At 34.3% G+C, this 23,680-nt stretch overlaps 4 protein-coding genes across 6 annotated transcripts; all 4 read left to right on the top strand.

The window, feature by feature from the left end:
• The first annotated feature begins 714 nt into the window (after positions 1–714).
• On the top strand, positions 715–1,195 carry LOC109175525 (monothiol glutaredoxin-S10-like). The gene has a single exon (XM_019324792.1). The coding sequence runs from the start codon at positions 798–800 to the stop codon at positions 1,110–1,112; it is 315 nt and encodes a 104-aa protein (XP_019180337.1). The 5' UTR covers positions 715–797; the 3' UTR covers positions 1,113–1,195.
• Positions 1,196–4,401: 3,206 nt separating this feature from the next.
• On the top strand, positions 4,402–4,710 carry LOC109175384 (monothiol glutaredoxin-S10-like). Its single transcript, XM_019324648.1, has one exon. The coding sequence runs from the start codon at positions 4,402–4,404 to the stop codon at positions 4,708–4,710; it is 309 nt and encodes a 102-aa protein (XP_019180193.1).
• Positions 4,711–12,688: 7,978 nt separating this feature from the next.
• Positions 12,689–16,940, top strand: LOC109175385 (serine/threonine-protein kinase CDL1-like). Its single transcript, XM_019324649.1, has 5 exons — positions 12,689–12,790; positions 12,944–13,095; positions 15,777–15,966; positions 16,066–16,457; positions 16,545–16,940. The coding sequence occupies exons 1-5, from the start codon at positions 12,727–12,729 to the stop codon at positions 16,938–16,940; spliced, it is 1,194 nt and encodes a 397-aa protein (XP_019180194.1). The 5' UTR covers positions 12,689–12,726.
• Positions 16,941–20,324: 3,384 nt separating this feature from the next.
• Positions 20,325–23,357, top strand: LOC109176284 (lipase-like). 3 transcript variants are annotated; one of them, XM_019325747.1, is made up of 11 exons: positions 20,328–20,629; positions 20,733–20,804; positions 20,934–21,019; positions 21,318–21,383; positions 21,509–21,556; positions 21,651–21,715; positions 21,789–21,861; positions 21,942–22,103; positions 22,292–22,486; positions 22,711–22,799; positions 22,916–23,357. In XM_019325747.1, the coding sequence occupies exons 2-11, from the start codon at positions 20,738–20,740 to the stop codon at positions 23,127–23,129; spliced, it is 1,065 nt and encodes a 354-aa protein (XP_019181292.1). In that variant the 5' UTR covers positions 20,328–20,629; positions 20,733–20,737; the 3' UTR covers positions 23,130–23,357. The 3 variants fall into 3 exon arrangements, with proteins under 3 accessions (XP_019181293.1, XP_019181294.1, XP_019181292.1); XM_019325748.1 differs by lacking the exon at positions 21,942–22,103 and having other exon boundaries at positions 20,325–20,629; positions 21,789–21,875; positions 22,231–22,486; XM_019325749.1 differs by lacking the exon at positions 20,934–21,019 and having other exon boundaries at positions 20,327–20,629.
• The last annotated feature ends 323 nt before the right edge of the window (positions 23,358–23,680 follow it).

A 23,680-nucleotide genomic window follows, 5' to 3' on the forward strand; every position in this document is an offset into this window, starting at 1 on the left:
TAATGTCACACGTAATAATTATATTGCCCAATATGTCACATTTTACTCTTTTATTTATTTATTTTTACAATTCAGGCCTTAAATGAACCAACTTTCTCATTTGTTTATTTTCTTCTTTAGTATTTTCTTATATATATAAATTTTATATACTAATACTAAACTTAAATATTATGAATATATATATATATATATATATATATATATATATATATATATATATATATATATATATCATTTTAAATTTTTAATTGAGATGAAATAATCTTTGAGATTGATTTCATAATAAGTTGGGACCTTTAAGAAGTATGGAGTGCTCAAGGTTGGGTCACAATCAAATAAGGGGTTCAGAATCAATTTATGGGGGCCTATAGGTACTCTCTTGGCTACTATCAAAAGGAAGAGCATTTTAATTTGCACACCTATCACAGCATCTATCTAAGCCAAATATATATCTCAAAGAACTTCCACTTTATATATATTTATACATTTTGTAATATTCCACCTTTAGTTTTCTTCATCACCAATAAACTAACTATATATTCCGATTATTTTACATAACCTCAAGCCAAAATGTAGGGGATTTTGGAATTGAGAATTCAACCTTTTAGAAGAATAAGATTATCCAATATAATCCAAATCCACCACAATATTCCTGGCTACCTCCCTATATAAACGCCACAAAACGTAACCCCCAACACCATCTATCGCAACTAAACCAAATTAAAACACAAAACACTGTTATTATTAATTGTTTGGTACGTTTGATCTCCCCGGCGGGCGGCAGTAGTGGCGGCGGAATGGATCGCGTAGCGAAGGCGGCGGCGCAGAAGGCGGTGGTGATCTTCAGCAAGAGTTCGTGCTGCATGTGCCACGCCATCAAGAGGCTGTTCTACGAGCAAGGAGTGAGCCCCATGATATACGAGCTGGACGAGATGGATAGCTACAACGGCCGGGAAATGGAGCGAGCCCTCCTCCGCCTCGGCTGCAACCCCGCCGTCCCGGCGGTCTTCATCGGCGGCAGGTTTGTCGGCTCCGCCAACACCGTCATGACCCTTCATATTAATGGCTCGCTTAAGAAGATGCTCAAGGAGGCCGGTGCTCTCTGGCTTTAGCTTATCTTTCGTGACTTATTTAGCAAGCTAGCAAGGTCACTTTAACTGTACTTTTTAACCAATACTTTGACCTTGTTGCTACACCTTCTCATCTTTTTTTTTTTTTTTTTTTTTTTTCACTCTTTGATTTTGAACTTTATATATCAAAACAATATATGCATGCATAAATTAATGTTGTATAGTGGCCTTAACCCGCCATTTGATTGGAAGGAGGGAATTAGGGGGAAATTAATTGCAATTGTATGAAATTAAAGAGGAATAATGTGGGAATAAAATGAGAATTTAAATTACAATGTTTGGTTGAAAGAATATAATTATTGGAAATTTCAATTCCAGTGGTTGGTATCAATGAGAATTGAAAGGGAATAAGTAGTATAAAGAGCAAAATGTCCATACTTAATATACAAATTAAAACAAATGAAACATCAATTTTATATGTTAGAAAAGATAAAAGGGTAATTTTGTCTCAAAGGTATCTTTTTTGTTTTTTGCCCCCCCCCCCCCCCCCCCCCCCCCCCCAAAAAAAAACCACAGAATTGAAAATACAAGAGGAAGGCATGAGATTCAAATTCCGTGAAAATGAGAAAATTACAATTTTGTGAAATTGCATGCAATTCCTTCTTACCAAATCAATGAATTTTCGAATTAGGTAAGAATGAAATTCTAATTCTCTCCAACCAAACGGGCTATAATATGATTATGCATGTACTTAACATATCATTAATATATAGTAGTACCGATTTATCTCTTTTGTGTGATTTGTGGCTATTACACAAGAGCAAGATTTATCCGATTTAATTAACCCGAATGGACAACATATTGACTAGGAAGGATAAAGCTTTGTATTAATATATTGTGTAAGATGATTACAAGAAGGATTGTGTATTTTAACGAGACAAATATAAAGAAATTTATATTGAACTTGGCCCCATAATCGCCCCCAGAAAAAGGTGGGCGGTTAGGGTCCTTTGACCACGACTCGCGCCCAGCCAGACCTTAGCTGCCTGAGGCTGAGCATCGAGCTAGGCCGCCTTGGCTGCTCGAGGCCGATCACGAAGCTCAGCCTCAGTGCTCGGCCTTGGCCGTTTGAGGCTGAGCGCTGAGCTCGGCCTCGAGGCCTCAAGACCAGCCACGGAGCTGACCTTGGGTGCCCGAGGCCGAGCTTTGAGCTTAGCCTAGCTTGGGGTCTCAAGGCCGGCCATGGGGGCCAACCTTGGGTGCATGAGGCCGCGACTGTTGGGATCGGTCTCGGGGCCAACCTCGGAGGTTGACTCGGGTTGTCTTGACTCGTCTTCTCGGGTCGATTTGCTCCAGACTCGTTCCCAATATATCCATCAACACTGTTGGTTAGTGACAATTTCTTCAATTCATTATAGAACAATAATTGTAAACAATAATGAACGGGTATCAAAATTGCATCTAGCTAGTGAAGATGATTGTGTCAATAGGCGCAGAAAGTTACCTCATATATATGTAACACTTTATTAAAAGCTAATGCATGCTATATATGCCAATGATTCTACCTACTTGAATTGGTATCTAAGTATTCTACGCCATCATAAAAGTAATGCAAAGTCTGGGGAATTTAAATAAGTTAATATTATCCCCAATTTTGAAGTGACCTCCGATCCCAATATATGTGGCGATACAATTATTATGACGAATTGTAATATCATTTTGGGTTAGTTAATGGATATATTCTGCATGCAATACAAACAAAAATTATAATCTTCTCTTGGTGCCGTCTCATCAGGTAACGGTATATTCTAACTAGGATAGCTCGTCCATTCTGACATATGATATTTATAAATTATGCCTGTGAGAACTTAATTACTGATTCATTACTCAGGTGAAGAGATCAATATTCGAACCTCGACAGCGACAGTGTGAGAATTATGCCTAAAGTATTGGACAGATCCTTTATGTACACACCACCATTTGACCCTGTTGATCGAGCCATTGAGTCATCGATCCTCCCGAATACTGAGGTTGGGGTCCTTGGAGTTGGAGATTTAACCTTCTGGAAGAAGAATATTTATAAATTATAGGCTGCGCTGTTGGGATGTGAAACATTGTCAATTCTTTGGACAATGGTCCTACCATTTAGTGTCTAGGTGTAGTTGTATTTCTAATCAAACTCTTTGTAGTTAGGTCGCAAGGTCTAACAATGATGTAAGAACAATTTTTTTTGATAAAAAAATAATAGTACAATATTTGTAAAATAATGTATAATTGTACCATTATAGAAATACAAACAAAAAATATTAATATCATAATGACTTAAATCATTTTCAATAATGTAAAAGCATAATTGAAATATTGAGTCATGTTCTAAATAATCAAAAGAATATTAATTATCCAAAAAACAAAAAAAAAAAAACAAATAAAACAAATAAACTTAACCTAAATTTGTTTTTTTTTTAAATGCAAGAAAATGATTTTCAAGGTTCCTTATTTATAATATCTGGTGCTCAATTTTGAATGCTATGTATTTAGTCGGGCCAATTAATTGACCAAAGTTTATATTAAATTTTATATTGTATTTTTTAATACACTGTAACATATTCGTAGTATATATTTAACACTCTAACACTAACATTTTTTAATACACTCAAGTGCCATTTTTGCCCCTTATTTTCAGTAATTGATCATTCTAGATAGTGTTATCATATTAATTAGTTCACAAGTTCTCATGAAAAGCATAGTTCTCATTTGAAAATAACCCCTCTCATTTTTTACTTGATTTCTTATCTATCAAATCTTGCAGATCGATAGTTTAAATTTGTCTATAGGTTCGGGAGTAATTTTCATATAAACCGAATTATATATATATAATGTCCTTTTATTTTTTATGACAAAAATTGTTGTAAATGATATTGTAAAAATTCCAATTTAAAAACCATTCTACACATAAATTGATAAATTAATTTTAGAATAATCAAGACTTAATATGCCTACTAGATTTTTAAATTCTAATGAGCATTAAAATAAAAAAAAATATATATATATAAAAAGTAGTCAATTACATCATATCGGTAATATCACTTTGAAAATGAAGGATTTGTATAGTAGTGTACGTTGTTGTCGTTGCGTTAAGTGATAATTAATGAAGATTAAACCACAAACCTTCACCTCTCTATATAAACGTCACCCGGACCGTCACAATGCAAACTAGCTCCAAACACCATCACAAGGAAGAAACCAATTAAACACACATATATTGACATATTATATTGTTTCTCGATCCGATCCTTTTCTTCACGTACTGCGAGAAAGCCGATCGACCCAAATGGACCGCGTAGCGAAGGCTGCCTCGCAGAACAAAGTGGTAATCTTCACCAAAACTTCGTGCTGCATGTGCCATTCCATAAAGGGGCTGTTCTACTCCCAAGGGATAAACCCCATGATATACGAGCTGGACGAAGATAACTGTAACGGCCGGGAGATGGAGCGAGCCCTCCGCCGGTTAGGGTGCAACCCCGCCGTCCCGGCTGTCTTCATCCGCGGCAGGTTTGTCGGCACCGCTAACACCATCATGACCCTTAATCTTCATGGTTCACTCAAGAATATGCTGATGGATGCGCGCTGCAGGCTTTAGCTGATTAGCTTAGCCTGAAAATATTATGTATACTCTTGTCAAATATATTTTTTTATTTTCAATTTCTACTTTCTTTCTCAAATTTTTGATGACATTTCAAGCGAGCGAAAGCATAAAAGGAATAGAAAATGAGAGTATATTCAAACTTAATTATGAACATCCCTATTCTTAGAACCAATACAAATGACAAACACCTTGTGCAGTGAGCATGGTCTAGCCTTTGTGGTTCATGTTCAGTTGAGTTACCATGATTTACATCCTCCCAAATGCTTTGTCGTGTCAGGGTGGGGGGCCTTAGGGTTGAGGTTCAGTCTTTTGGAAGAATACAAATGACAAACAGATATATATGGACTATATATGGAGGATAATAGGAGATTCAGCGTTAAGAGTTGTCATTGCGGCCAAGAGTTTGCCATGGCGTGGAATTTTAAATCCCAACGAAACAGAAGCTATATATATATATATTGCTATTCGTAAAGCATGAAGTTGGCTGAAAGACAAAAATCATGACTTTGTTGAGGTGAAAACTGACTATCCTATTTGTAGATTATTCACTCCCTCAGCAACTTTGGGGATTCCTCTTTTGTTATGCTTGTTCATGATATCAAGGAAATGCTGATGAATTTTAATCACATTTTCATTAGGTTTATTAGGCCATCTGCGAATCAGACTGTTCATAATTGAGTTCGAGAGTCTGTTTTTTTGTCAAATTTTATAGAGTGGTGAGCCTACCCTTAAAACTTTGTTGTAATATTCTCCGTTTGGATTTGATTGAATGACATGCTTTGTCTTTGTGTTTAAAAAAAAAAAAAAAAAAAAAAAAAGGTAATTTTTGTTATGCTTTTTAACCAATACTTGACCTTGTTGCTACAGCTTCTCTTATTCTCTTTTGTACTCTTTAATTTTGTACTTTTAAAATTATACATGAAAAATGTCACTTTTAAGTTAATTTTTGTATAATATTTTCTTTGATAATCTTTTGTATTTTAATAAATATTATATATATATATATATATATATATATATATATATATATATATATATATATATACACACACACATATATATATATATGTGTGTGTGTGTGTGTATTATTTTATATTGATAAAATAATTAAATTAAACATTTTTTAATTGGCCTGTTTGTGGGTGTGTGCTGTGTGCCGCCGAACAATAGCAGAAGAATAAAACAAAATTTCAATTCTGCCGTCTTGATTTCGTGTGCCGAATGCCGAAGCTGAAGCCAAAAAGAAAAGGCTTCTGCCTTTGTAGTTTGTTTATTTCAAACCACGAAGAATGTTAGCCATTTTGAGGGCGACGGCAATTTCATTTTAATTGGATGGTATTGTGTGAATTTGTTTGAAGTGAAAATTAATAATTGTCCGTGAGGTAGGTCGGATCGGATCAATATAAAAATGTAATACTTATACTAAAAAAATATTTTTACATTTTGATGTAAAAGTATTACCTTTTTTCTCAAAAGTATTACAATTTTCATTATAAGTAATGTTTGTGAGGAAAAAAGTAATACTTTTAAATCAAAATGTAAAATGATTATATTTTTAAAAAAAGTAGTACATTTTCCCATGTAAATATTTTATTCCCGGTTTAATATTATATTTTTCAGTATAAGTATTACATTTCATCTTGACTTAACCCGTATGTACAAAGATAGGGTCTCACACCAATTTTTGTCAATTTTTTTTTTTTTTGTGTATAAATTAAAATTAATTAATTAATAGTAAAATAAGTATGTACTGGTAGTTATTTCTTAAATTTCACAAGAATTATAAATCACATCAAACTTTATGATATGCTTTCATTTCTAATAGTAAAATGAGTATATATATATATATATATATATATATATATATATATATATATATATTGGTAGTTATTTTTAAAATTTCACAAGAATAAGTCACAACAAATTTTATGATATGCTCTCATTATTTTTGCATACATTGATTTCACATAACGTTAGAATCATTTATGGGTTTAATTGCAATAATGATTTATGGTTTTTATTACCTTCCCTTGATCTTTATTTAAAGAGTGGTGTAAATGCATGTTTTGAATCGTTTTTACTATATTAGTTAGTGCCTTTGGAAAGCAAGTATCCTTTATATAATAAAGCTATATGGTTTGGAAAATAATTAATGTTACAATTAATGCCACAACATTCTTTATTATATATAAAAAAAAAAGCACAACATTTAAAAAATAAAATAGTTATATATTATATAATCATATAAAAAATATACTTTTGAAAAATAAAATAGCTATATGTTCAATTAGAGTTTAAATTTACACATACGAAATTTAAAATTTGCTTTCTAAATGTAATTATCTTAGTTATTATTTGTATTGTGAAAATTATAATATAGATGAAATACAATTAAGAATAAATCAATGTAATTATGTAAATTATCTCTATAAGTTTATTTGAATATGCACATAATTAGAGATTATATTAACCATACAAAATTATAATTATAATTTTAATTTTAATTTTGTATTTTATAAAAATAATAAATACTTGACCAATGGAAGCTCAAAAATATTATTATATTAAATAATTTAAAATATTTTAGTTTTTTATTTTTTATTTATATTTATAATAATATAATTTTTTTCCGTGCATCGCGCGGGAGAATTACTAGTTGAAATAGTAGAATGATTAAAGCATTGAAGCAACTGAGACGCCGGGGAAAAGTTTGGAAACACATCATTTTGGGAGAATCTCTTGCATTTTTATCTATTCTTTTTAACTTGTATTTTTTTTATAACTAATATAATTAAGAACATTTGTGCCTAGTTCGTCAATTCCTAATTAATGAAGTTAATGTTTCTTTGAGTTTTTGTTATCTTGTGTTGCATTTGTGATTTATATTGTTGAATTGTACTGTGTGTATATCTTATTAATAGATGAGTATGTAGGAGATGAAATCTCATGTTTACCCTTGGTATTGTAGAGTTTTTGATGACTTTCCATCTAAGAAATCAAAGATAGTCAGATAGACACGCCACTAATTGAGTAACTGAGCAATGATTTATTATTGGGTGGGGTATATATGAGGACTCAAAACAAGAAAATTTTACTTTTTGTAGGTAAATAATTCAGTCTATACTTAGAAATAATTTAAAAATAAAACACGCATTTTCCTATATTTAATAATAATTTAAAACGAGATTTAAGATTTACTTTCTCCGTCTCATTTTATCTGTCCTACTTATTATTCATGAATCAAATCAATTATTTCTTCTTTATTTATTTCTATTAGTATTTTTTTTATAATTTTTAAATTTATTTTATTTTATTTAATAGTACTTTTAATATAAATTCTAAATATATAAATTTTATATACTAATTTTAATCTTAATATTATGAAAAATTAAATTGTAATAATTTCAATCAAACCTAGTTAATCCAATCTTACTCATGGATGAGCGAGTTGGCATTTAAGATTTTTGGGTTGAAAAAACGTACAGGTTGATGCGCCGCCTTAAAAGGCAGTGACAGGTGGAGATAAAATGTCAACTCCTTCTATACATACAGAAAATGATTCGTGGTCGGTCTAGCTGCATATATGCATCAGCCTACAGAAAGATCATTGCTTTATTTTATCCTTCAAGAATCAACACTAGTAACGCAAATGTGCATAGTTACATATAACATACATATACATATATATATGCGTGCATTGGTTGAACTCAACTGTAAATGTGGTGCATATTACTACGTTTTTCAATTCTTTATATATGCAATATATAAAGAATTAAACTGATGAATATATTGAAAGCAGATTCAGAGCAAATCGATCAAAAGAAATGGAGCAAGGCAAATCGAACTAACTTATGAGGTTGGCCCCGCAGCCGAGCGCAAGTAAAGTAGGACCTTGTGGTCTAGTGACACCAAATTGTTTTTCCATATGGGAAGTTGTGGATTCGAGTCTCGGTGCGGGCGGTATTAACTATTTGTGCTTCAGTACATTGAGAAATAGTCTCATATGGAGGTTGTGAATTTGAGCCTCAGTGCGAGCAATATTAACTCTTTATGCTTCAGTACGTTGGGAAAGTAATTATGAACATACATTGCATTGTAATAAAATCAGTAGTACTCACAAAAAAAAAAAAAAAAAAAAGGGGCCACTAACCGCCACCATCTTAATGGTGGTCAGGTGTTTCCCTCATCATCTAGAGTAGATATATGCTTTGATAAATATAGGGAAATGTATTTGCAATTGTTATATCCTTTACCACCATCGTCTATCTTGCCAGATTGAACTCTATCCATATCAAATCATTCTAACTTATTTTTCTAAAATTCTTTTTTTCTCTAATATAATTTAATTTTTTTCATTTTCCTTTTGTAAAAATAAAATTAAAGTATATATATATATATATATATATATATATATATATATATATATATATATATATATATATATATATATATATATATATATATATATCATTAAAAAGCTTTTTAATAGATTTAAAAAAAAAAAAATCATACACATACTGGTTTTTTTTTTTCTAAAAAAAATGTAATTAACCTACAAATACATTAAGTCATTATTACAAGTTTATTTAAATCACTTCTTTAAATTCTTTATTGTAAGTTCATTAAGTTAATACAACAAGTCCATTAAAGCGCTACTATAATTAAATCACTAAGATGCATTTATTGTTGCTTTATTAGATTATTGCATGGTAACTTTTGTGTGCATACCAAGCTAAGCTAAGGGCCTTCTGTTTCAAATTTGATATATATAGGTGATTTGAATGACTTTGTTTTATTTTAAGGGTTGTTGTTTGTTGTTGTGCATGTATGTTTTTTTTTTTTTTCTTTTTTTAAAGGTCATCTCAACTTCACTGGATTAATAGAGTCACGCAATCAACTACAGCCGGCAGGGCCGTTCCAATAAAAATGGGGTCCTGTGCGACATCGTAATTTGGGCCCTTTTTCAACTATTTCATATATATAAATAATAAATAGTTGTACAATTGTATAAATACATTACACTACTCTAAAGGATCCAATCTCTTACTTTGCCACAACTATTTGCAATATCACCCTAATCGGTGGTCTAGGCGGCTGGCAGGCTAGGCGGCCGACTAGGCTGCCTAAGTGCCATCTTGGACTTCTAGGCGCCGACAAAATCGCCTAATCGGTCAATTAGCTATTATTTCATTCTTTTTAAATAAGTTATTTCACTCAAAACTACATTATTTTGAGCGAAATAACCATAAATTGTTCAAACTCATCTTTTTATAGTTAATATTTAATATTTTAGTATTAACTATTAAAGTATTAAATAGTTTATAATTATCAAATTTTAAAAATTTTAAACAAATTTTTAAAAAATAAAATAAAAAATACATGAACGTCGAGGTGCCCTAGACGCTAGGCTCCCCCGAGTGCTCGAGGAGTGCCTAGCAATTTTTTCAATCAATCAATCATGTATATAAGTATACAATTATTTATTTATTTATTTATTTTTACAATTGTGCTCCCAATTGAAAAAAAAATTATATATATATATATATATATATATATATATATATATATATATATATATATATATATATATATGTATGTATATAAGTATTTTTTTTTTTTACAATTGTGCCCCCAAATTTGGGGCTCAATTGTAAAAAAAAAAAATAAATAAATAAATAAAATAAAATTATATGTATACACATACTATACAGCAGGCTACACTGCTTGCTGTATACTATATGTATATATCTTTTGTAATTGGGGCCCCCAAATTTTGGGGCCCTGTGCAAGGTCCCTGGGCAAACATGCCCAGAGACGGTCTTGACTACGGGTAAAATCCTAGTCTTCATGTGTTCAAAGGGATCCAATCAAGAGACATTCTTGAGCCTTTTTTCCATTAGGTAGGATTTGAACATCACACTATGGACGTGGACAAACCAATTATGCTAAACTCCGAGAGCAATATTATTGAGTTATTTAGTTGTGGGTAGGGTGCATGCCTTTGCTATTTAAAGTTTTTTTTCCTCCTCATTTTTTTTTTTTTTTTGAAGTTTTTCCTCCTCATTTTTTCTTTCCTTGGTCATACCTTTTTTTTTTTTTTTTTTTTAAAGCAATCAAAACCTGGTATATTAAAGATAAACCGCAATAGAGTCAGGAGGTATAGAATCTCAGTACAGAGTACTAGACTGAGCAAAAGCTACGGATGCAAGAGTATGTGCTAATAAATTAGCTGACCTAGGAACAAAATTAATAAAACATTGATTAAACGAGGACATATAATTTCTACACTTATCATCGACACCGTAGCCAATATAGGAACATAGAGTAACACTGGCAGCTGACAAGTAACATTGTACCACTAACACCCCTCGAGGCAGGACAACACTTCTTTGCACGCCATAGACTCTGCCATAAGTGGGGATAGCAATCCGGTAGGGTGGTGCTGAAGGCAGCCTCGAAGCTTCCATCCGAGTTGAGGAGAACAGCACCCGCCAAGGCAGACGGCTGACGGGCTGATCGCCACGCGAGTGAACCAGACGCCAAGGCCGTACAGCAGAAGACGTAGCCGAGACGACCCTCCTCGGCATGGGCAATGATGCATCCCACACGGCTTTGTTTCTTGTATTCCAGATGTTGTATAACAAAGCAGCTGCTAACATAAGGCCGTCAGTAGGTAAAATATTCATAACACCTTCAAACCACATAGGGATCATATCCTTGGTCATACCTTTAAAAAAAAACCCAAAAAAAAAAAAACATTAACGCTGATGAACCAACTAGACTCATAATAGGAGTTCTTTCCCTAATTTTGGAACAATAAAATCTCCATGTTTAACTTTTTAACAAATGGGAAGCAAAAAAACATATCACATTTTTCTCCTGCAAAAAAAAAAAAAAAAAAAAAAAAAAAAAAAATTGTCAGAATTTAAAAAAAAAAAAAAAAAAAAAAAAAGAAGGGTGAGACGCGCAGGTGCGTCTCACCCTTCAGCCTGGCGGGCGCGTGTAACACACGCGCCCGCCAAGGCGTTTCAGAGTGGCCGCCAACTAGCGGCCACTCTGAAATCAATTGATTAAATTGATTTTGGATTGGCAACGGCCTTTATTTTATTTTTTGTTTTTATTTTTATGATTTTTATATATTAATAATATGATTTTTGTTATAATCATGATTTTTACATATGATTTTTGTAATTAATAATTATGATTTTATTTGCTATAAATAACACATTTTTCACAATTTTTAATATTTTTTATTTACAATTTTTACATATATTAATTTACATATTATTTTTAGGTATCATTTATGTTTATCACTAAAATTATAAATTTATAAATAAAATAAATAAATAAATAATTAAAATATGGAGATAAAATGGTGGGTCCACAAAAAGTTGTTAAAAAACTTAAAACTAATGGGAAGAAGAGATTTTGTGATTGAGTGAGATAGTGGATGATGAGGTGGAGGTTGGGGCCCACAAAAATTAGGAGTAAAATCTCCAACTATTGAGGATGCCCTAACAATCCTTGACAGCGAGACCACATATGACAGGTCCCTAGTAGTACTTTGCAGGCTCAACAAAAGATTCATGCAATCTATATATAATACACCCACACACGTGCATGTTTTTTAGTTAGCCGCATAAGCGCCCACCTAGACCGTTTAGACGCTAAATGCTACTCTACCACCCACTAGTGCCTAGCGCCTACTACAACCATGTTTTTATCTAATGGAAATATTATTATTATTATTATTATTATTATTATTAGTCAAAGACTTATGGCACTTGGACTCCTTATCCCGATTTCTTATCACCTAAGCCTACTAAACCAATTTTCATGTCAGTTGACTCTCTGTATGACCACAAAAAAACCTGGAATTTCTCTTATTTACGCCATTTATTTTTATATATTTAATTATTTCAATTCCATGGAACACTTGCCCGCCCACGTAACCACGTCTGATCTCAGGTTTTAAATTCTCCAGGGAATCAATCTATCTCAGAATTTGACATGGGTCCGTGTTTTACCTGCCTTGCCTCCTCAAAACACAAATATCTTCACAATCTTATCTCAGGTCAGCTTTTTCTATCTATTATTTTGCGTAAATTCTAAATTCTAATTTCTAATGCAGAGCAGAATTTTATTTTTAATTTATTATTGATTATTGGTTGATGATGATGGAACATTTAACAATTTGAGTGTTATTTATTTATTATATATGCAGCAGATCACAAGTCAAAGGCAGTACTAATTCCTACTATAAATTACTTGGCATATCAAGAGCTTGCTGCTGCAACCCAAAACTTTAGTCCTGAGTGTTTGCTTGGTGAAGGCGGGTTTGGACGGGTTTATAAAGGTCACATCAAAACTACTCACCAGGTCATTCACTACACCGGCCTTCATTGTGCCCGGAAGGGAAATTTATATATACATATATGGTTTCCATTATTTTGGATCACGAGGAAACCCGCACATGGTGTGCACGGATAAACCCTGCCATGTAACTCTATCCGACAAAAGATTACAAGGAGACAAATCAATATAGGTTGTTCATAATTGTCTGGCTCGACTTGATCAAACTACGAAGGCTAATAGACCCCTCTCATTAGGAGTCAGGACTTCTCCATAATTGACTAGTTCAAAATTGAGAAGGCTAATAGACCCCTAGCTCTCATTAGGAGTCAGGACTTCTCCATAATTGACTAGTTCAAAATTGAGAAGGCTAATAGACCCCTAGCTCTCATTAGGAGTCAGGACTTCTCCATAATTGACCGGTAGGCTAATAGACCCCTAGCTCTCATTAGGAGTCAGGATTTCTCCATAATTGACCAGTACCAAAATCGAGAAGACTAATAAATCCCTCTCATTAGGAGCTCCCTCTCATTAGGAGTCGAAGTTTACAACTTCTCCATAATTGACTAGTTCAAAATTGAGAAGGCTAATAGACCCCTAGCTCTCATTAGGAGTCCATAATTGACCAGTACCAAAATCGAGAAGACTAATAAATCCCTCTCATTAGGAGCTCCCTCTCATTAGGAGTCGAAGTTTACAACTTCTCCATAATTGACTAGTTCAAAATTGAGAAGGCTAATAGACCCCTAGCTCTCATTAGGAGTCAGGACTTCTCCATAATTGACCGGTTCAAAATCGAGAAGATTAGGAGTCAGGACTTCTCCATAATTGACCAGTACCAAAATCGAGAAGGCTAATAAATCCCTCTCATTAGGAGTCGAACTTGTAAACTGGGGTTACCAAGTCAACAACTTGACCAGCTTGCTCGGGGTATAGGTATATGGTTTTCATTATTTTGGGATCACGAGGAAACCCACACATGGTGTGCACGGATAAACCCTAGCTTGTGACCCTAGCCAATAAAGGATTACAAGGAGGCAAACTAATATAGGTTGCTAATAATTGACTGGCTCGATCAAACTAAGAGGCTAATATACCTTCCTATTAGGAATCAAACTTCTCCATAATTGATCCCTCTCATTAGGAGTCGAACTTGTAAACTGGGGTTATCAAGTCAACAACTTGACCCGCTTGCTCGGGGTATATGGTTTTCATTATTTTGGGATCACGAGGAAACCCACACATGGTGTGCACGGATAAACCCTAGCTTGTGACCCTAGCCAATAAAAGATTACAAGGAGGCAAACTAATATAGGTTGCTAATAATTGACTGGCTCGATCAAACTAAGAGGCTAATATACCTTCCTATTAGGAATCAAACTTCTCCATAATTGATCTGCTTCAAATCAAGAAGACTAATAGAGGACTTCTCCATAATTGACTGGTTCAAAATCGAATTGACTGGTTCAAAATCGAGAAGACTAATAGACCCCTCTCATTAGGAGTCGAACTTGTAAACTGGTGTTACCAAGTCAACAACTTACCCAGCTTGCTCGGGGTATAGGTATATGGTTTTCATTATTTTGGGATCACGAGGAAACCCACACATGGTGTGCACGGATAAACCCTAGCTTGTGACCTTAGCCAATAAAGGATTACAAGGAGGCAAACTAATATAGGTTGCTAATAATTGACTGGCTCGATCAAACTAAGAGGCTAATATACCTTCCTATTAGGAATCAAACTTCTCCATAATTGATCCCTCTCATTAGGAGTCGAACTTGTAAACTGGGGTTATCAAGTCAACAACTTGACCCGCTTGCTCGGGGTATATGGTTTTCATTATTTTGGGATCACGAGGAAACCCACACATGGTGTGCACGGATAAACCCTAGCTTGTGACCCTAGCCAATAAAAGATTACAAGGAGGCAAACTAATATAGGTTGCTAATAATTGACTGGCTCGATCAAACTAAGAGGCTAATATACCTTCCTATTAGGAATCAAACTTCTCCATAATTGATCTGCTTCAAATCAAGAAGACTAATAGAGGACTTCTCCATAATTGACTGGTTCAAAATCGAATTGACTGGTTCAAAATCGAGAAGACTAATAGACCCCTCTCATTAGGAGTCGAACTTGTAAACTGGTGTTACCAAGTCAACAACTTACCAGCTTGCCCGGTATATGGTTTCCATTATTTTGGTTTCCATTATTTTGGATCACAGGAAACCTACACATGGTGGATCACAGGAAACCCACACATGGTGGATCACAGGAAACCCACACATGGTGTGCGGATAAACCCGGGCTTGTGACCCTAGCCAATAAAAGAATCCGGACTTGTGACCCTAGCCAATAAAGGATTACAAGGAGGCAAACTAATATAGGTTGCTCATAATTGACTAGCTCGATCAAACTAAGAGGCTAATATACCATCCTATTAGAATCAAACTTCTCCATAATTGATCAGTTCAAATCGAGAAGACCCCTCTCATTAGGGGTCAGACTTTTCCATACTTTTCCATAATTGACTGGTTCAAAATTGAGAAGACTAATAGACCCCTCTCATTAGGAGTCGAACTTGTAAACTGGGATTACCAAGTCAACAACTTGACCAGCAACTTGACCAGCTTGCCTGACGTATATGGTTTCGATTATTTGTTTATGAATAATTGAAGTATATATTGTGAAATGATCATGTGCAGGTAGTTGCTGTGAAGCAGCTTAACCAAGATGGGGTTCAAGGGCAGAGAGAGTTTTTTGTGGAGGTTCTGATGCTTTGCCTCTGCCATCATCCAAATCTTGTCAACTTGATAGGTTATTGTGCAGATGGGGATCAAAGACTTCTTGTTTATGAGTATATGGCGTTGGGCTCTCTTGAGGATCATTTGCACGGTTAGCTTCATATCCACCTCCCTTGTGCTTCAATTCATAGAAAATATTTCTTCTTCTTCTTCTTCTTTTTAATTAATCAAACACTACTACACATAGCAGATCTTCCACCTGATAAAGCACCTTTGGACTGGGATACAAGAATGAAGATTGCAGCCGGCGTAGCAGAGGGGTTGGAGTATTTACATGACAAAGCTGATCCCTCGGTTATATATAGAGATTTAAAATCTTCAAACATCCTTCTTGGCGAGGGATTTCACCCTAAACTGTCAGATTTCGGACTTGCAAAACTGGGTCCTACTGACGGTAGGTCTCATGTCTCTACACGCGTGATGGGCACATATGGTTACTGTGCCCCCGAGTATGCCCGCACCGGTAAACTCACTCCCAAATCTGATATCTATAGTTTTGGGGTCGTTTTGCTCGAAATCATCACTGGGATCAAGGCCATTGATCCCTCAAAAACTCAACCAGAAGAAAATCTTGTAGCCTGGGTACATACATATATACTCCTTCTGTCCAATGTTTACTATTTTTTGGTCAAATCGAACCAGATATTAACGAGATTTGGTTGGTTGCAGGCTAGGCCCCGTTTGGGGGACAAAAAGAAAGCCTTTAAAACGGCGGATCCACTGCTGGGGGGGCGGTATCCCAAACGGGCATTTTATCAAGCACTAACAGTGGCATGCATGTGCGTACATGAAGAAGCTGCATCAAGGCCTTTAATCAGAGATGTTGTAACCGCTCTCACACATCTTGCCTCCGGTGACACTATTGCCGGCGGCGGCGATATAGGCAGCTCCTCCGGTGACAACACTAATTGTGCAGATTACTGGACTCCACAAGATTCAGATAGGACAGAGTTGATATGGGGTGGGGATAAAGACAGGAGAAAGCGTGCTGTTTTAGAGGCAATGGTTTGGGGTGAGAAGGGGCCGCAGGAGAATAAAGAAATTGTTGAATGGAGACATGATTAAGCCTTCCTCGATCGAATCAGAACATATATGAAGCAGAAGCCCAGGAGGAGGAGATAATAGAGAAGATGGTTTAAAAAAAAAAAAAAAAAAAAAAAAAAAAAGGAGATAAGAGAACATAATGTATAAATTAAAGGGATTTTTTTATTCTTTCTATTAAAAATGTTAAAAAATAATAATTTAAGAATTAAATTACAATTTTGTCAATAAATTGTTATCTCTCTTTCATATTAAGGCTCAGTGTACTACTGGTTAGTATCCATGGAATGTGTCCATTTCCTGTGGCGGTTGCTTGTATATATATCCTTATGAAATTATTTAGTTGTGTGTACCCTTATGAAATTATTTAACGGAAGCTATACAGGTGTTGTGCACATGATGGAGCATCATTTGTAAGTGATAGTGTGTTGATTGTTTTTAGTCACCGCTTGATTTTTTTATACGCTTACGCTTGTGTTTGAGGCTACCTTGCCTTGTTCCCTTGCCGTTGAAATATCAATCGTTATATCCTGGACGGGCGCATCATAATGGCGCTGTTTCTTTACTTAAAAGAAACAAGGCGCTGTTAGTGTTAACGGAGTGACACCCGACATTGCCTCACGTATTATTTTTATATTATCAAATGAAATTGCAGTTAAACTGACATTGCCTCACATGTTATTTTTATATTATCAAATGAAACTGCAGTTATCTGTAGTTGTGGTGAGCAGTATATATATAAAATAAAACTGAATAACATTTCACATATTTGAGTATATATTGTACAATGAAGCTGTAATTATATCGAAATGATCATTTAGTTGTATTTTAATGAAACTATAGTGTATATAAAATAAAATTAAATAACATTTTCACATATTTGAGTGTATAAATATTGAATGAAACTGTAGTTATATTGAAATGAAACTGTAGTTGTGTTGAACTGAAACTGCAGTGTACACAAAATAAAATTAAAGAACACAGTTATTTTTTGCGGAATGGTGCGAAACGGATTTCGTTTCTTTTCATTAAATAAAACGACGTCGTTTTGATGCGCGGTGCATAATTGATTATGCACCGCGGTGCACGATATAATTTGTCTTGAAATATATAGGGGTCGTTTACTTCATTCTTCTGTTTTTCCATTTCCAGTTTTCCATTTTTCTATTTCTCCAGTTTTCCTTCTCCATTTCTCCATTTCTCCAGTTTTCCTTCTCTATTTCTCTAGTTTTTTTAATTTTCATTCGCTATTTCTCCATTTTTTCATTTTTCTAATAATAATAATAATAATAATAATAATAATAATAATAATAATAATAATAATAATACACCAATAAAAACCTTACACTAAATAATTTACAACCGATTACAAAACAACATACCCAATAATAACATGTATACAAATACAAAAGTGATTTTTTTTAAGTAATAAGCATATATTTTTTATAAAAATAAATATTATTATTTGTAAATATATAAGAAATCTATATTCAAATTTTATAATTACAGCTAAAAATACAAAAGTGAAGAAATCATTGCAATAAAAATTATAGAAAAAGTAATAATAATAATAATAATAATAATAATAATAAGAAGAAGAAAGAATTCGAAAAAAAAAAGTGGGGAAAAACGAAGGGAAGAAAGAAAGGGGGAATAATAATAATAATAATAATAATAATAATAATAATAATAATAATAATAATAAGAATTTGAAAAAAAAAAAAAGAAAGGAGGGGAAAAACGAATGTAAGAAAGAAATAATAATAATAATAATAATAATAATAATAATAATAATAATAATAATAATAATAATAATAATAATAATAATAATAATAATAATAATAAGAATTTGAAAAAAAAAAAGAAAGGAGGGGAAAAACGAATGTAAGAAAGAAATAATAATAATAATAATAATAATAATAATAATAATAATAATAATAATAATAATAATAATAATTAAAAAAGAAGAAAGAATTCGAAAGAAAAAAAAAACAGAGGGGAAAAAACGAAGGGAAGAAAGAAAGGGGGGAAACAGAAGAAAGAAAGAAGCTGTGAACTGTGAAGAATAAAATAGGCGCAAGCAGGAATCGATCACAGGACCTCACGCACAAATGTCACTGTTCACCCGTGCATTCCATTCCTCCATTTGGAGAATGGTTATTTGGCTTTCTCCAAATTTGTATTAGAAGTGGAAGAATGGAGATGAGATTGGATTTGGAAGAATAAATTTAGTAAACAAGTTTTCCAATTTCCATTTTTCCACTTCTTCAATTCTCCAATTTTTTGGAAAATTCTCTATTTTTCCAAGTTGGTAAACGACCCCTAGCTTTTTGTTATGTTTCTTCTTAATGCCTTAGTGCTTTGGGCCTACATAACGGTCACTCTACTAGAAAGTCAATTAGGCCTTTTAACTTTTGAAAATCGCAATTAAACACAAAACCCTAATAGTGATATGCTATAGCAAGGAGCTCCGGTGAAATTCGGCGAAGGCGTGACCAGATCGTCGTCTCCCCCAACTAGAGAAGGCGACCAAACCGGTCACCTTCTCTATCGCTGGAGTAGTCGACAGAGAAGGCGAACGGTTTGGTCGCCTTCTCCGATCGACGGTGACCAGTTTGGTCGCCTTTTCCTACGACTTGCTATAAAGTTAAATTTATATGTAAATTGTGAACATTCAATATATAAATTGTGTATTTTGACCAGGGTCCACCTTGCAAGGTGATTCCTGGGTCCATGACATAACTTTTGACACGAGCACACAATGTTAACATATATGTAATTTTTTTTTTTTTTTTTGAAAGCAACCAAGATGGTTTATATTAGAGATAAGGTGAAATAGTGTCAGGCGGGATAGCATCCCAATACATAACAGTAGACTGATCAAAAGCTGAAGATGCTAAGGCATGAACTATTAAATTTCCTGATCTAGGAACGAAACTAATAAAACAACACTCAAACAAAGTAATAATAGACTTGCAACTATCAATGGCATAGCCACCGTACGAACGAATCGGTCCAATGGTGGATGATAAATAATGCTTTAGGGTCAGACAATCCGTGATAAATAATTGATTACATTGTTTTGTATTTACAAGTTCATTTCAAATAGTGCAATCACACAATATTGATATATTATGATTTGATGACCATATATTGTATTCACAAATTTCCTTTTACACCTACTATTATGTGATTTGATTTAAAAACACAATTTATATTCTAAAAGTTCACAATTTCAGTATTAAAAATATACAATTTATATGGTATAACAACTCTCTACTCATAGGAGTCATAGGTAGTTATTCTCTAAAAGCCGCACGTGGTCCAACGAGCATATCCAAAATCCTAGTCAGATCCACTACGACTCTACGAGTACACAATACATATTTCTCCTTCCTTCACGCCAGCGGCAACGTATAAACTATAAATACCCCAAATTTGACCACCACAAGAAACCCCGATCGCCGGTAACAAATCCTAACTTCCCTGGAAATTTCGTATTCCATTTAGCCTTCTCTTCGCCGGCTCCCAAGTGCCGAAACAAATCTCAACCACATATTGGTACTTTCTTCACGAATTTGCATTTATTCTGCCCGCTCGCCGGCTATCCTGCCGTTATCCGTTACCGAATCGTCGCCGGCGTGCGGTCATTGGGAAATACTGAATTTCCTTTCCCGTCGGAGCTCCGGCTTTGCATTCTGGAGCATCTGCAGGTAATTGAGCTCGCTCGTTTTCGTTAATTTCTACTTATTTTTAGTGCCAGTATTGTAATCTATTTAATTTTTTTTTCTCTGTTTCCGCATTTAATGTTTATAGGGGAAATGGATTGGAAAAATTTGTTAAAGGTAGTTATATTGATGTGCTTATTTTCGCTCTCACCTGGAAGAGGTAAGCCGACGTATTGATCAAGCATAGTTTCTACTGATAATTGTTTTTGGATTGGATGAGCACTTTTATTTGTAGTGTGATTATAGATATGTACTTATAAGTAGTTTCTTATGAGTACTTTGGTTGTAGAACTTAATGTCAGGGCGAAGCTCAAATCTGATTTGGCAGTTTATAATCACACACTTGCCACAATCTTGGTAGAATATGCTGCAGCTGTAAGTTTTAGCTTCAATTATTTCCCTGATATGGTGTAATGATACTGATTTACTGTTCAGTTTGTGTCAAGTTTTCTCACTAGTTGGCATGTTTTCTTGCTAATCGTTTATTACTCTTATTCTGTTGTCAATGCTTAATTTTGGCTAATCAAATGTATGCTTGGTTTGCATTCTATTAGATATGCATCTGCTAAATTCGGATGCTTATTTAACACAACCTAGAGACATTGTGTTAGTATGATTTCTTCCTCATTGTTGGCAACTAGAAAATAATTGTAAATCACTGCTTCATTTGCAGGTCTATATGACTGATACCTTTGAACTATTTACTTGGACGTGCTCAATTTGTGATGATTTGACCAGGGTATTGTATTTGTATTATCACTATATTGAGCTTAACAGTTGAACTTTTCCAATTTAATTTGGCATATTATCATCATTCATTGTCAATAAGTACTTGCACTGATTGCATTTATTTTCTGGAAGCAGGGATTTGAAATGATTGAGCTGATTGTTGATGTCCAGTATTGTCTGCAGGTGTGGTCTGATGGCACTGCAGCAATATCATGTCTTTCCTTCTTCACTGATAGCTAGCTCAGTAAATAACTATAATTGTTTATATCTCATGCAGGCATTTGTTGGAGTGGATCCTAATATTAAAGCTATTGTTGTTGCATTCAGAGGCAGTACAACCAGGTTTTTCCAGTCCTATATAAGCCATTGTCCTTACACATTAATGTGTTTCTAGTTCTGATTATTTCCATTATAGCATAATGAACTGGGTTGAAGATCTATACTGGAAGCAGCTTGATTTTGATTATCCTGGAATGGATGGTGCAATGGTGACTACTTTGCCAATTTGTGTGGCTCTATAGAATTCTTTTATGATAGCTATAAATTTTCATATTCCTTCTGATTTCAGGTGCATCATGGATTTTATAATTGTTATAATGCTTCAACTATACGTTCTTCGGCATTAAATGCTGTTAAAGAAGCCAAAATGTTTTATGGAGATTATCAGATTATGGTGACAGGGCATTCAATGGGAGGGGCATTGGCTGCTTTTTTTGCACTGGATCTCACTGTAACTATTACCTAGATCTCCAATCTTTTAAATTAATAATTATTAATCATCTATATTAAGATTTTACCTCCACATTTATTAAATAGTAATGTCATTCACCTTATGCCATATCAAGCCCTTGTGCCATATATCAAGTGCCATGTACATTCTGTTGGTTTCTTGACAAATTACCTTATACTAATATTCAGGTCAATTTTGGTGCTGAAGAAATTCAGGTTATGACATTTGGACAGCCTAGAATGGGCAATGCAGCTTTTGCAACCGGCTATAGCGAGCGTGTGCCGAACACCATCCGTGTGACACATGGTCATGATATTGTGCCTCATTTGCCCCCTTATTTTAGTCTTTTCCCTTCAAAGACATACCATCATTTCCCAAGAGAGGTAATGCCAGGGTTTTCCCTCCTATGAATATTCTATTCTTGATAGTAAATCAGCTGAAGTTTAGTCTGCTTAGCTGGGAACCCGACATAGGATATATTGACAAGTTACTTGTGGTATATATAGATGATGAATGTGCATGGACCTAAACAAGTTTTGACAATATCTCATTTCTGATTATCCTCATCATACCTGGTTTACCTATTATGAGATTCCCGAAATTGTAGGTTTGGCTTTATAACATTGGTTTGGGAAGTCTAGTTTATACAGTAGAGAAGGTTTGTGATGGTTCTGGGGAAGACCCAACTTGCAGCAGGTAATGCTTCTCTTTCATGTGCTATAGGTGTACAATGTCCACCAGTCACCCAAAATTCATGCAGGAATTTAATTTTTTTCCCTCACTGCTGCATATCTTGTGTAATGAACTTTCAGGTCAGTGACTGGAAACAGCATTTCAGATCATCTAACATACTATGGCATTCGACTAGGAAACGAGGAATCAGTTTCATGCAGCATTGTCTTGGACCCTCGTGTTTCCAGTTACGCAACACAATATGTTAACGGGAATGTGATTTTATCCCGAGATCTGTATGCTTCAGTCCTAAGAATTAATTCAGATCATACTGATCAGATCAAACCTTTGTGATATTTATATTATTAGATCGATTTTTTGTCCAACTCCCTGAATTTCTCTATTGGGTGGGGAGTATATGTAATCATGTAAATAGTGTAAATTTATTGTCTATTCAACCACGCAAAATAGAATACTGACTTTAGCTGTACTTTGGAACATTCTTTAGTCGTCCGGGTTGGATTACTGTATCTTCTTCCATGTTTTATGGTAATCTAAAGATGCCATTGATTCTGATGATCATTGCTGTTTACTTCTTCTCCACCCACAAGCAACGACTTTTTTTTAATGCCAAAACTCTTAAACATTTTAGAAACTAGAGAAAACATAAATCTTTTCCAAGTGGCCGTTTTCTTTCCTCTCTTACCAAGTGAGTTAACAGGTTAGCTGGTTGCCAAATGAAGTCGACTAGTTTTCGAAGGAAAGGATGAGCGAGGAAGCAGCTCTCTCTCCCCCCCTCCTCCCTCCCCCCCCCCCCACCTCTCCCCCCCCCCCTCCCTCTCCCCCCCCCCCCCCCCCCCCTCCCTCTCTCTCTCAATGAACCGGCCTGGTGAGTCAATTTTAGG

Source organism: Ipomoea nil, unplaced genomic scaffold (genome assembly GCF_001879475.1).
Source record: "Ipomoea nil cultivar Tokyo-kokei standard unplaced genomic scaffold, Asagao_1.1 scaffold0688, whole genome shotgun sequence".
In the NCBI taxonomy this organism is placed as follows: Eukaryota; Viridiplantae; Streptophyta; class Magnoliopsida; order Solanales; family Convolvulaceae; genus Ipomoea; species Ipomoea nil.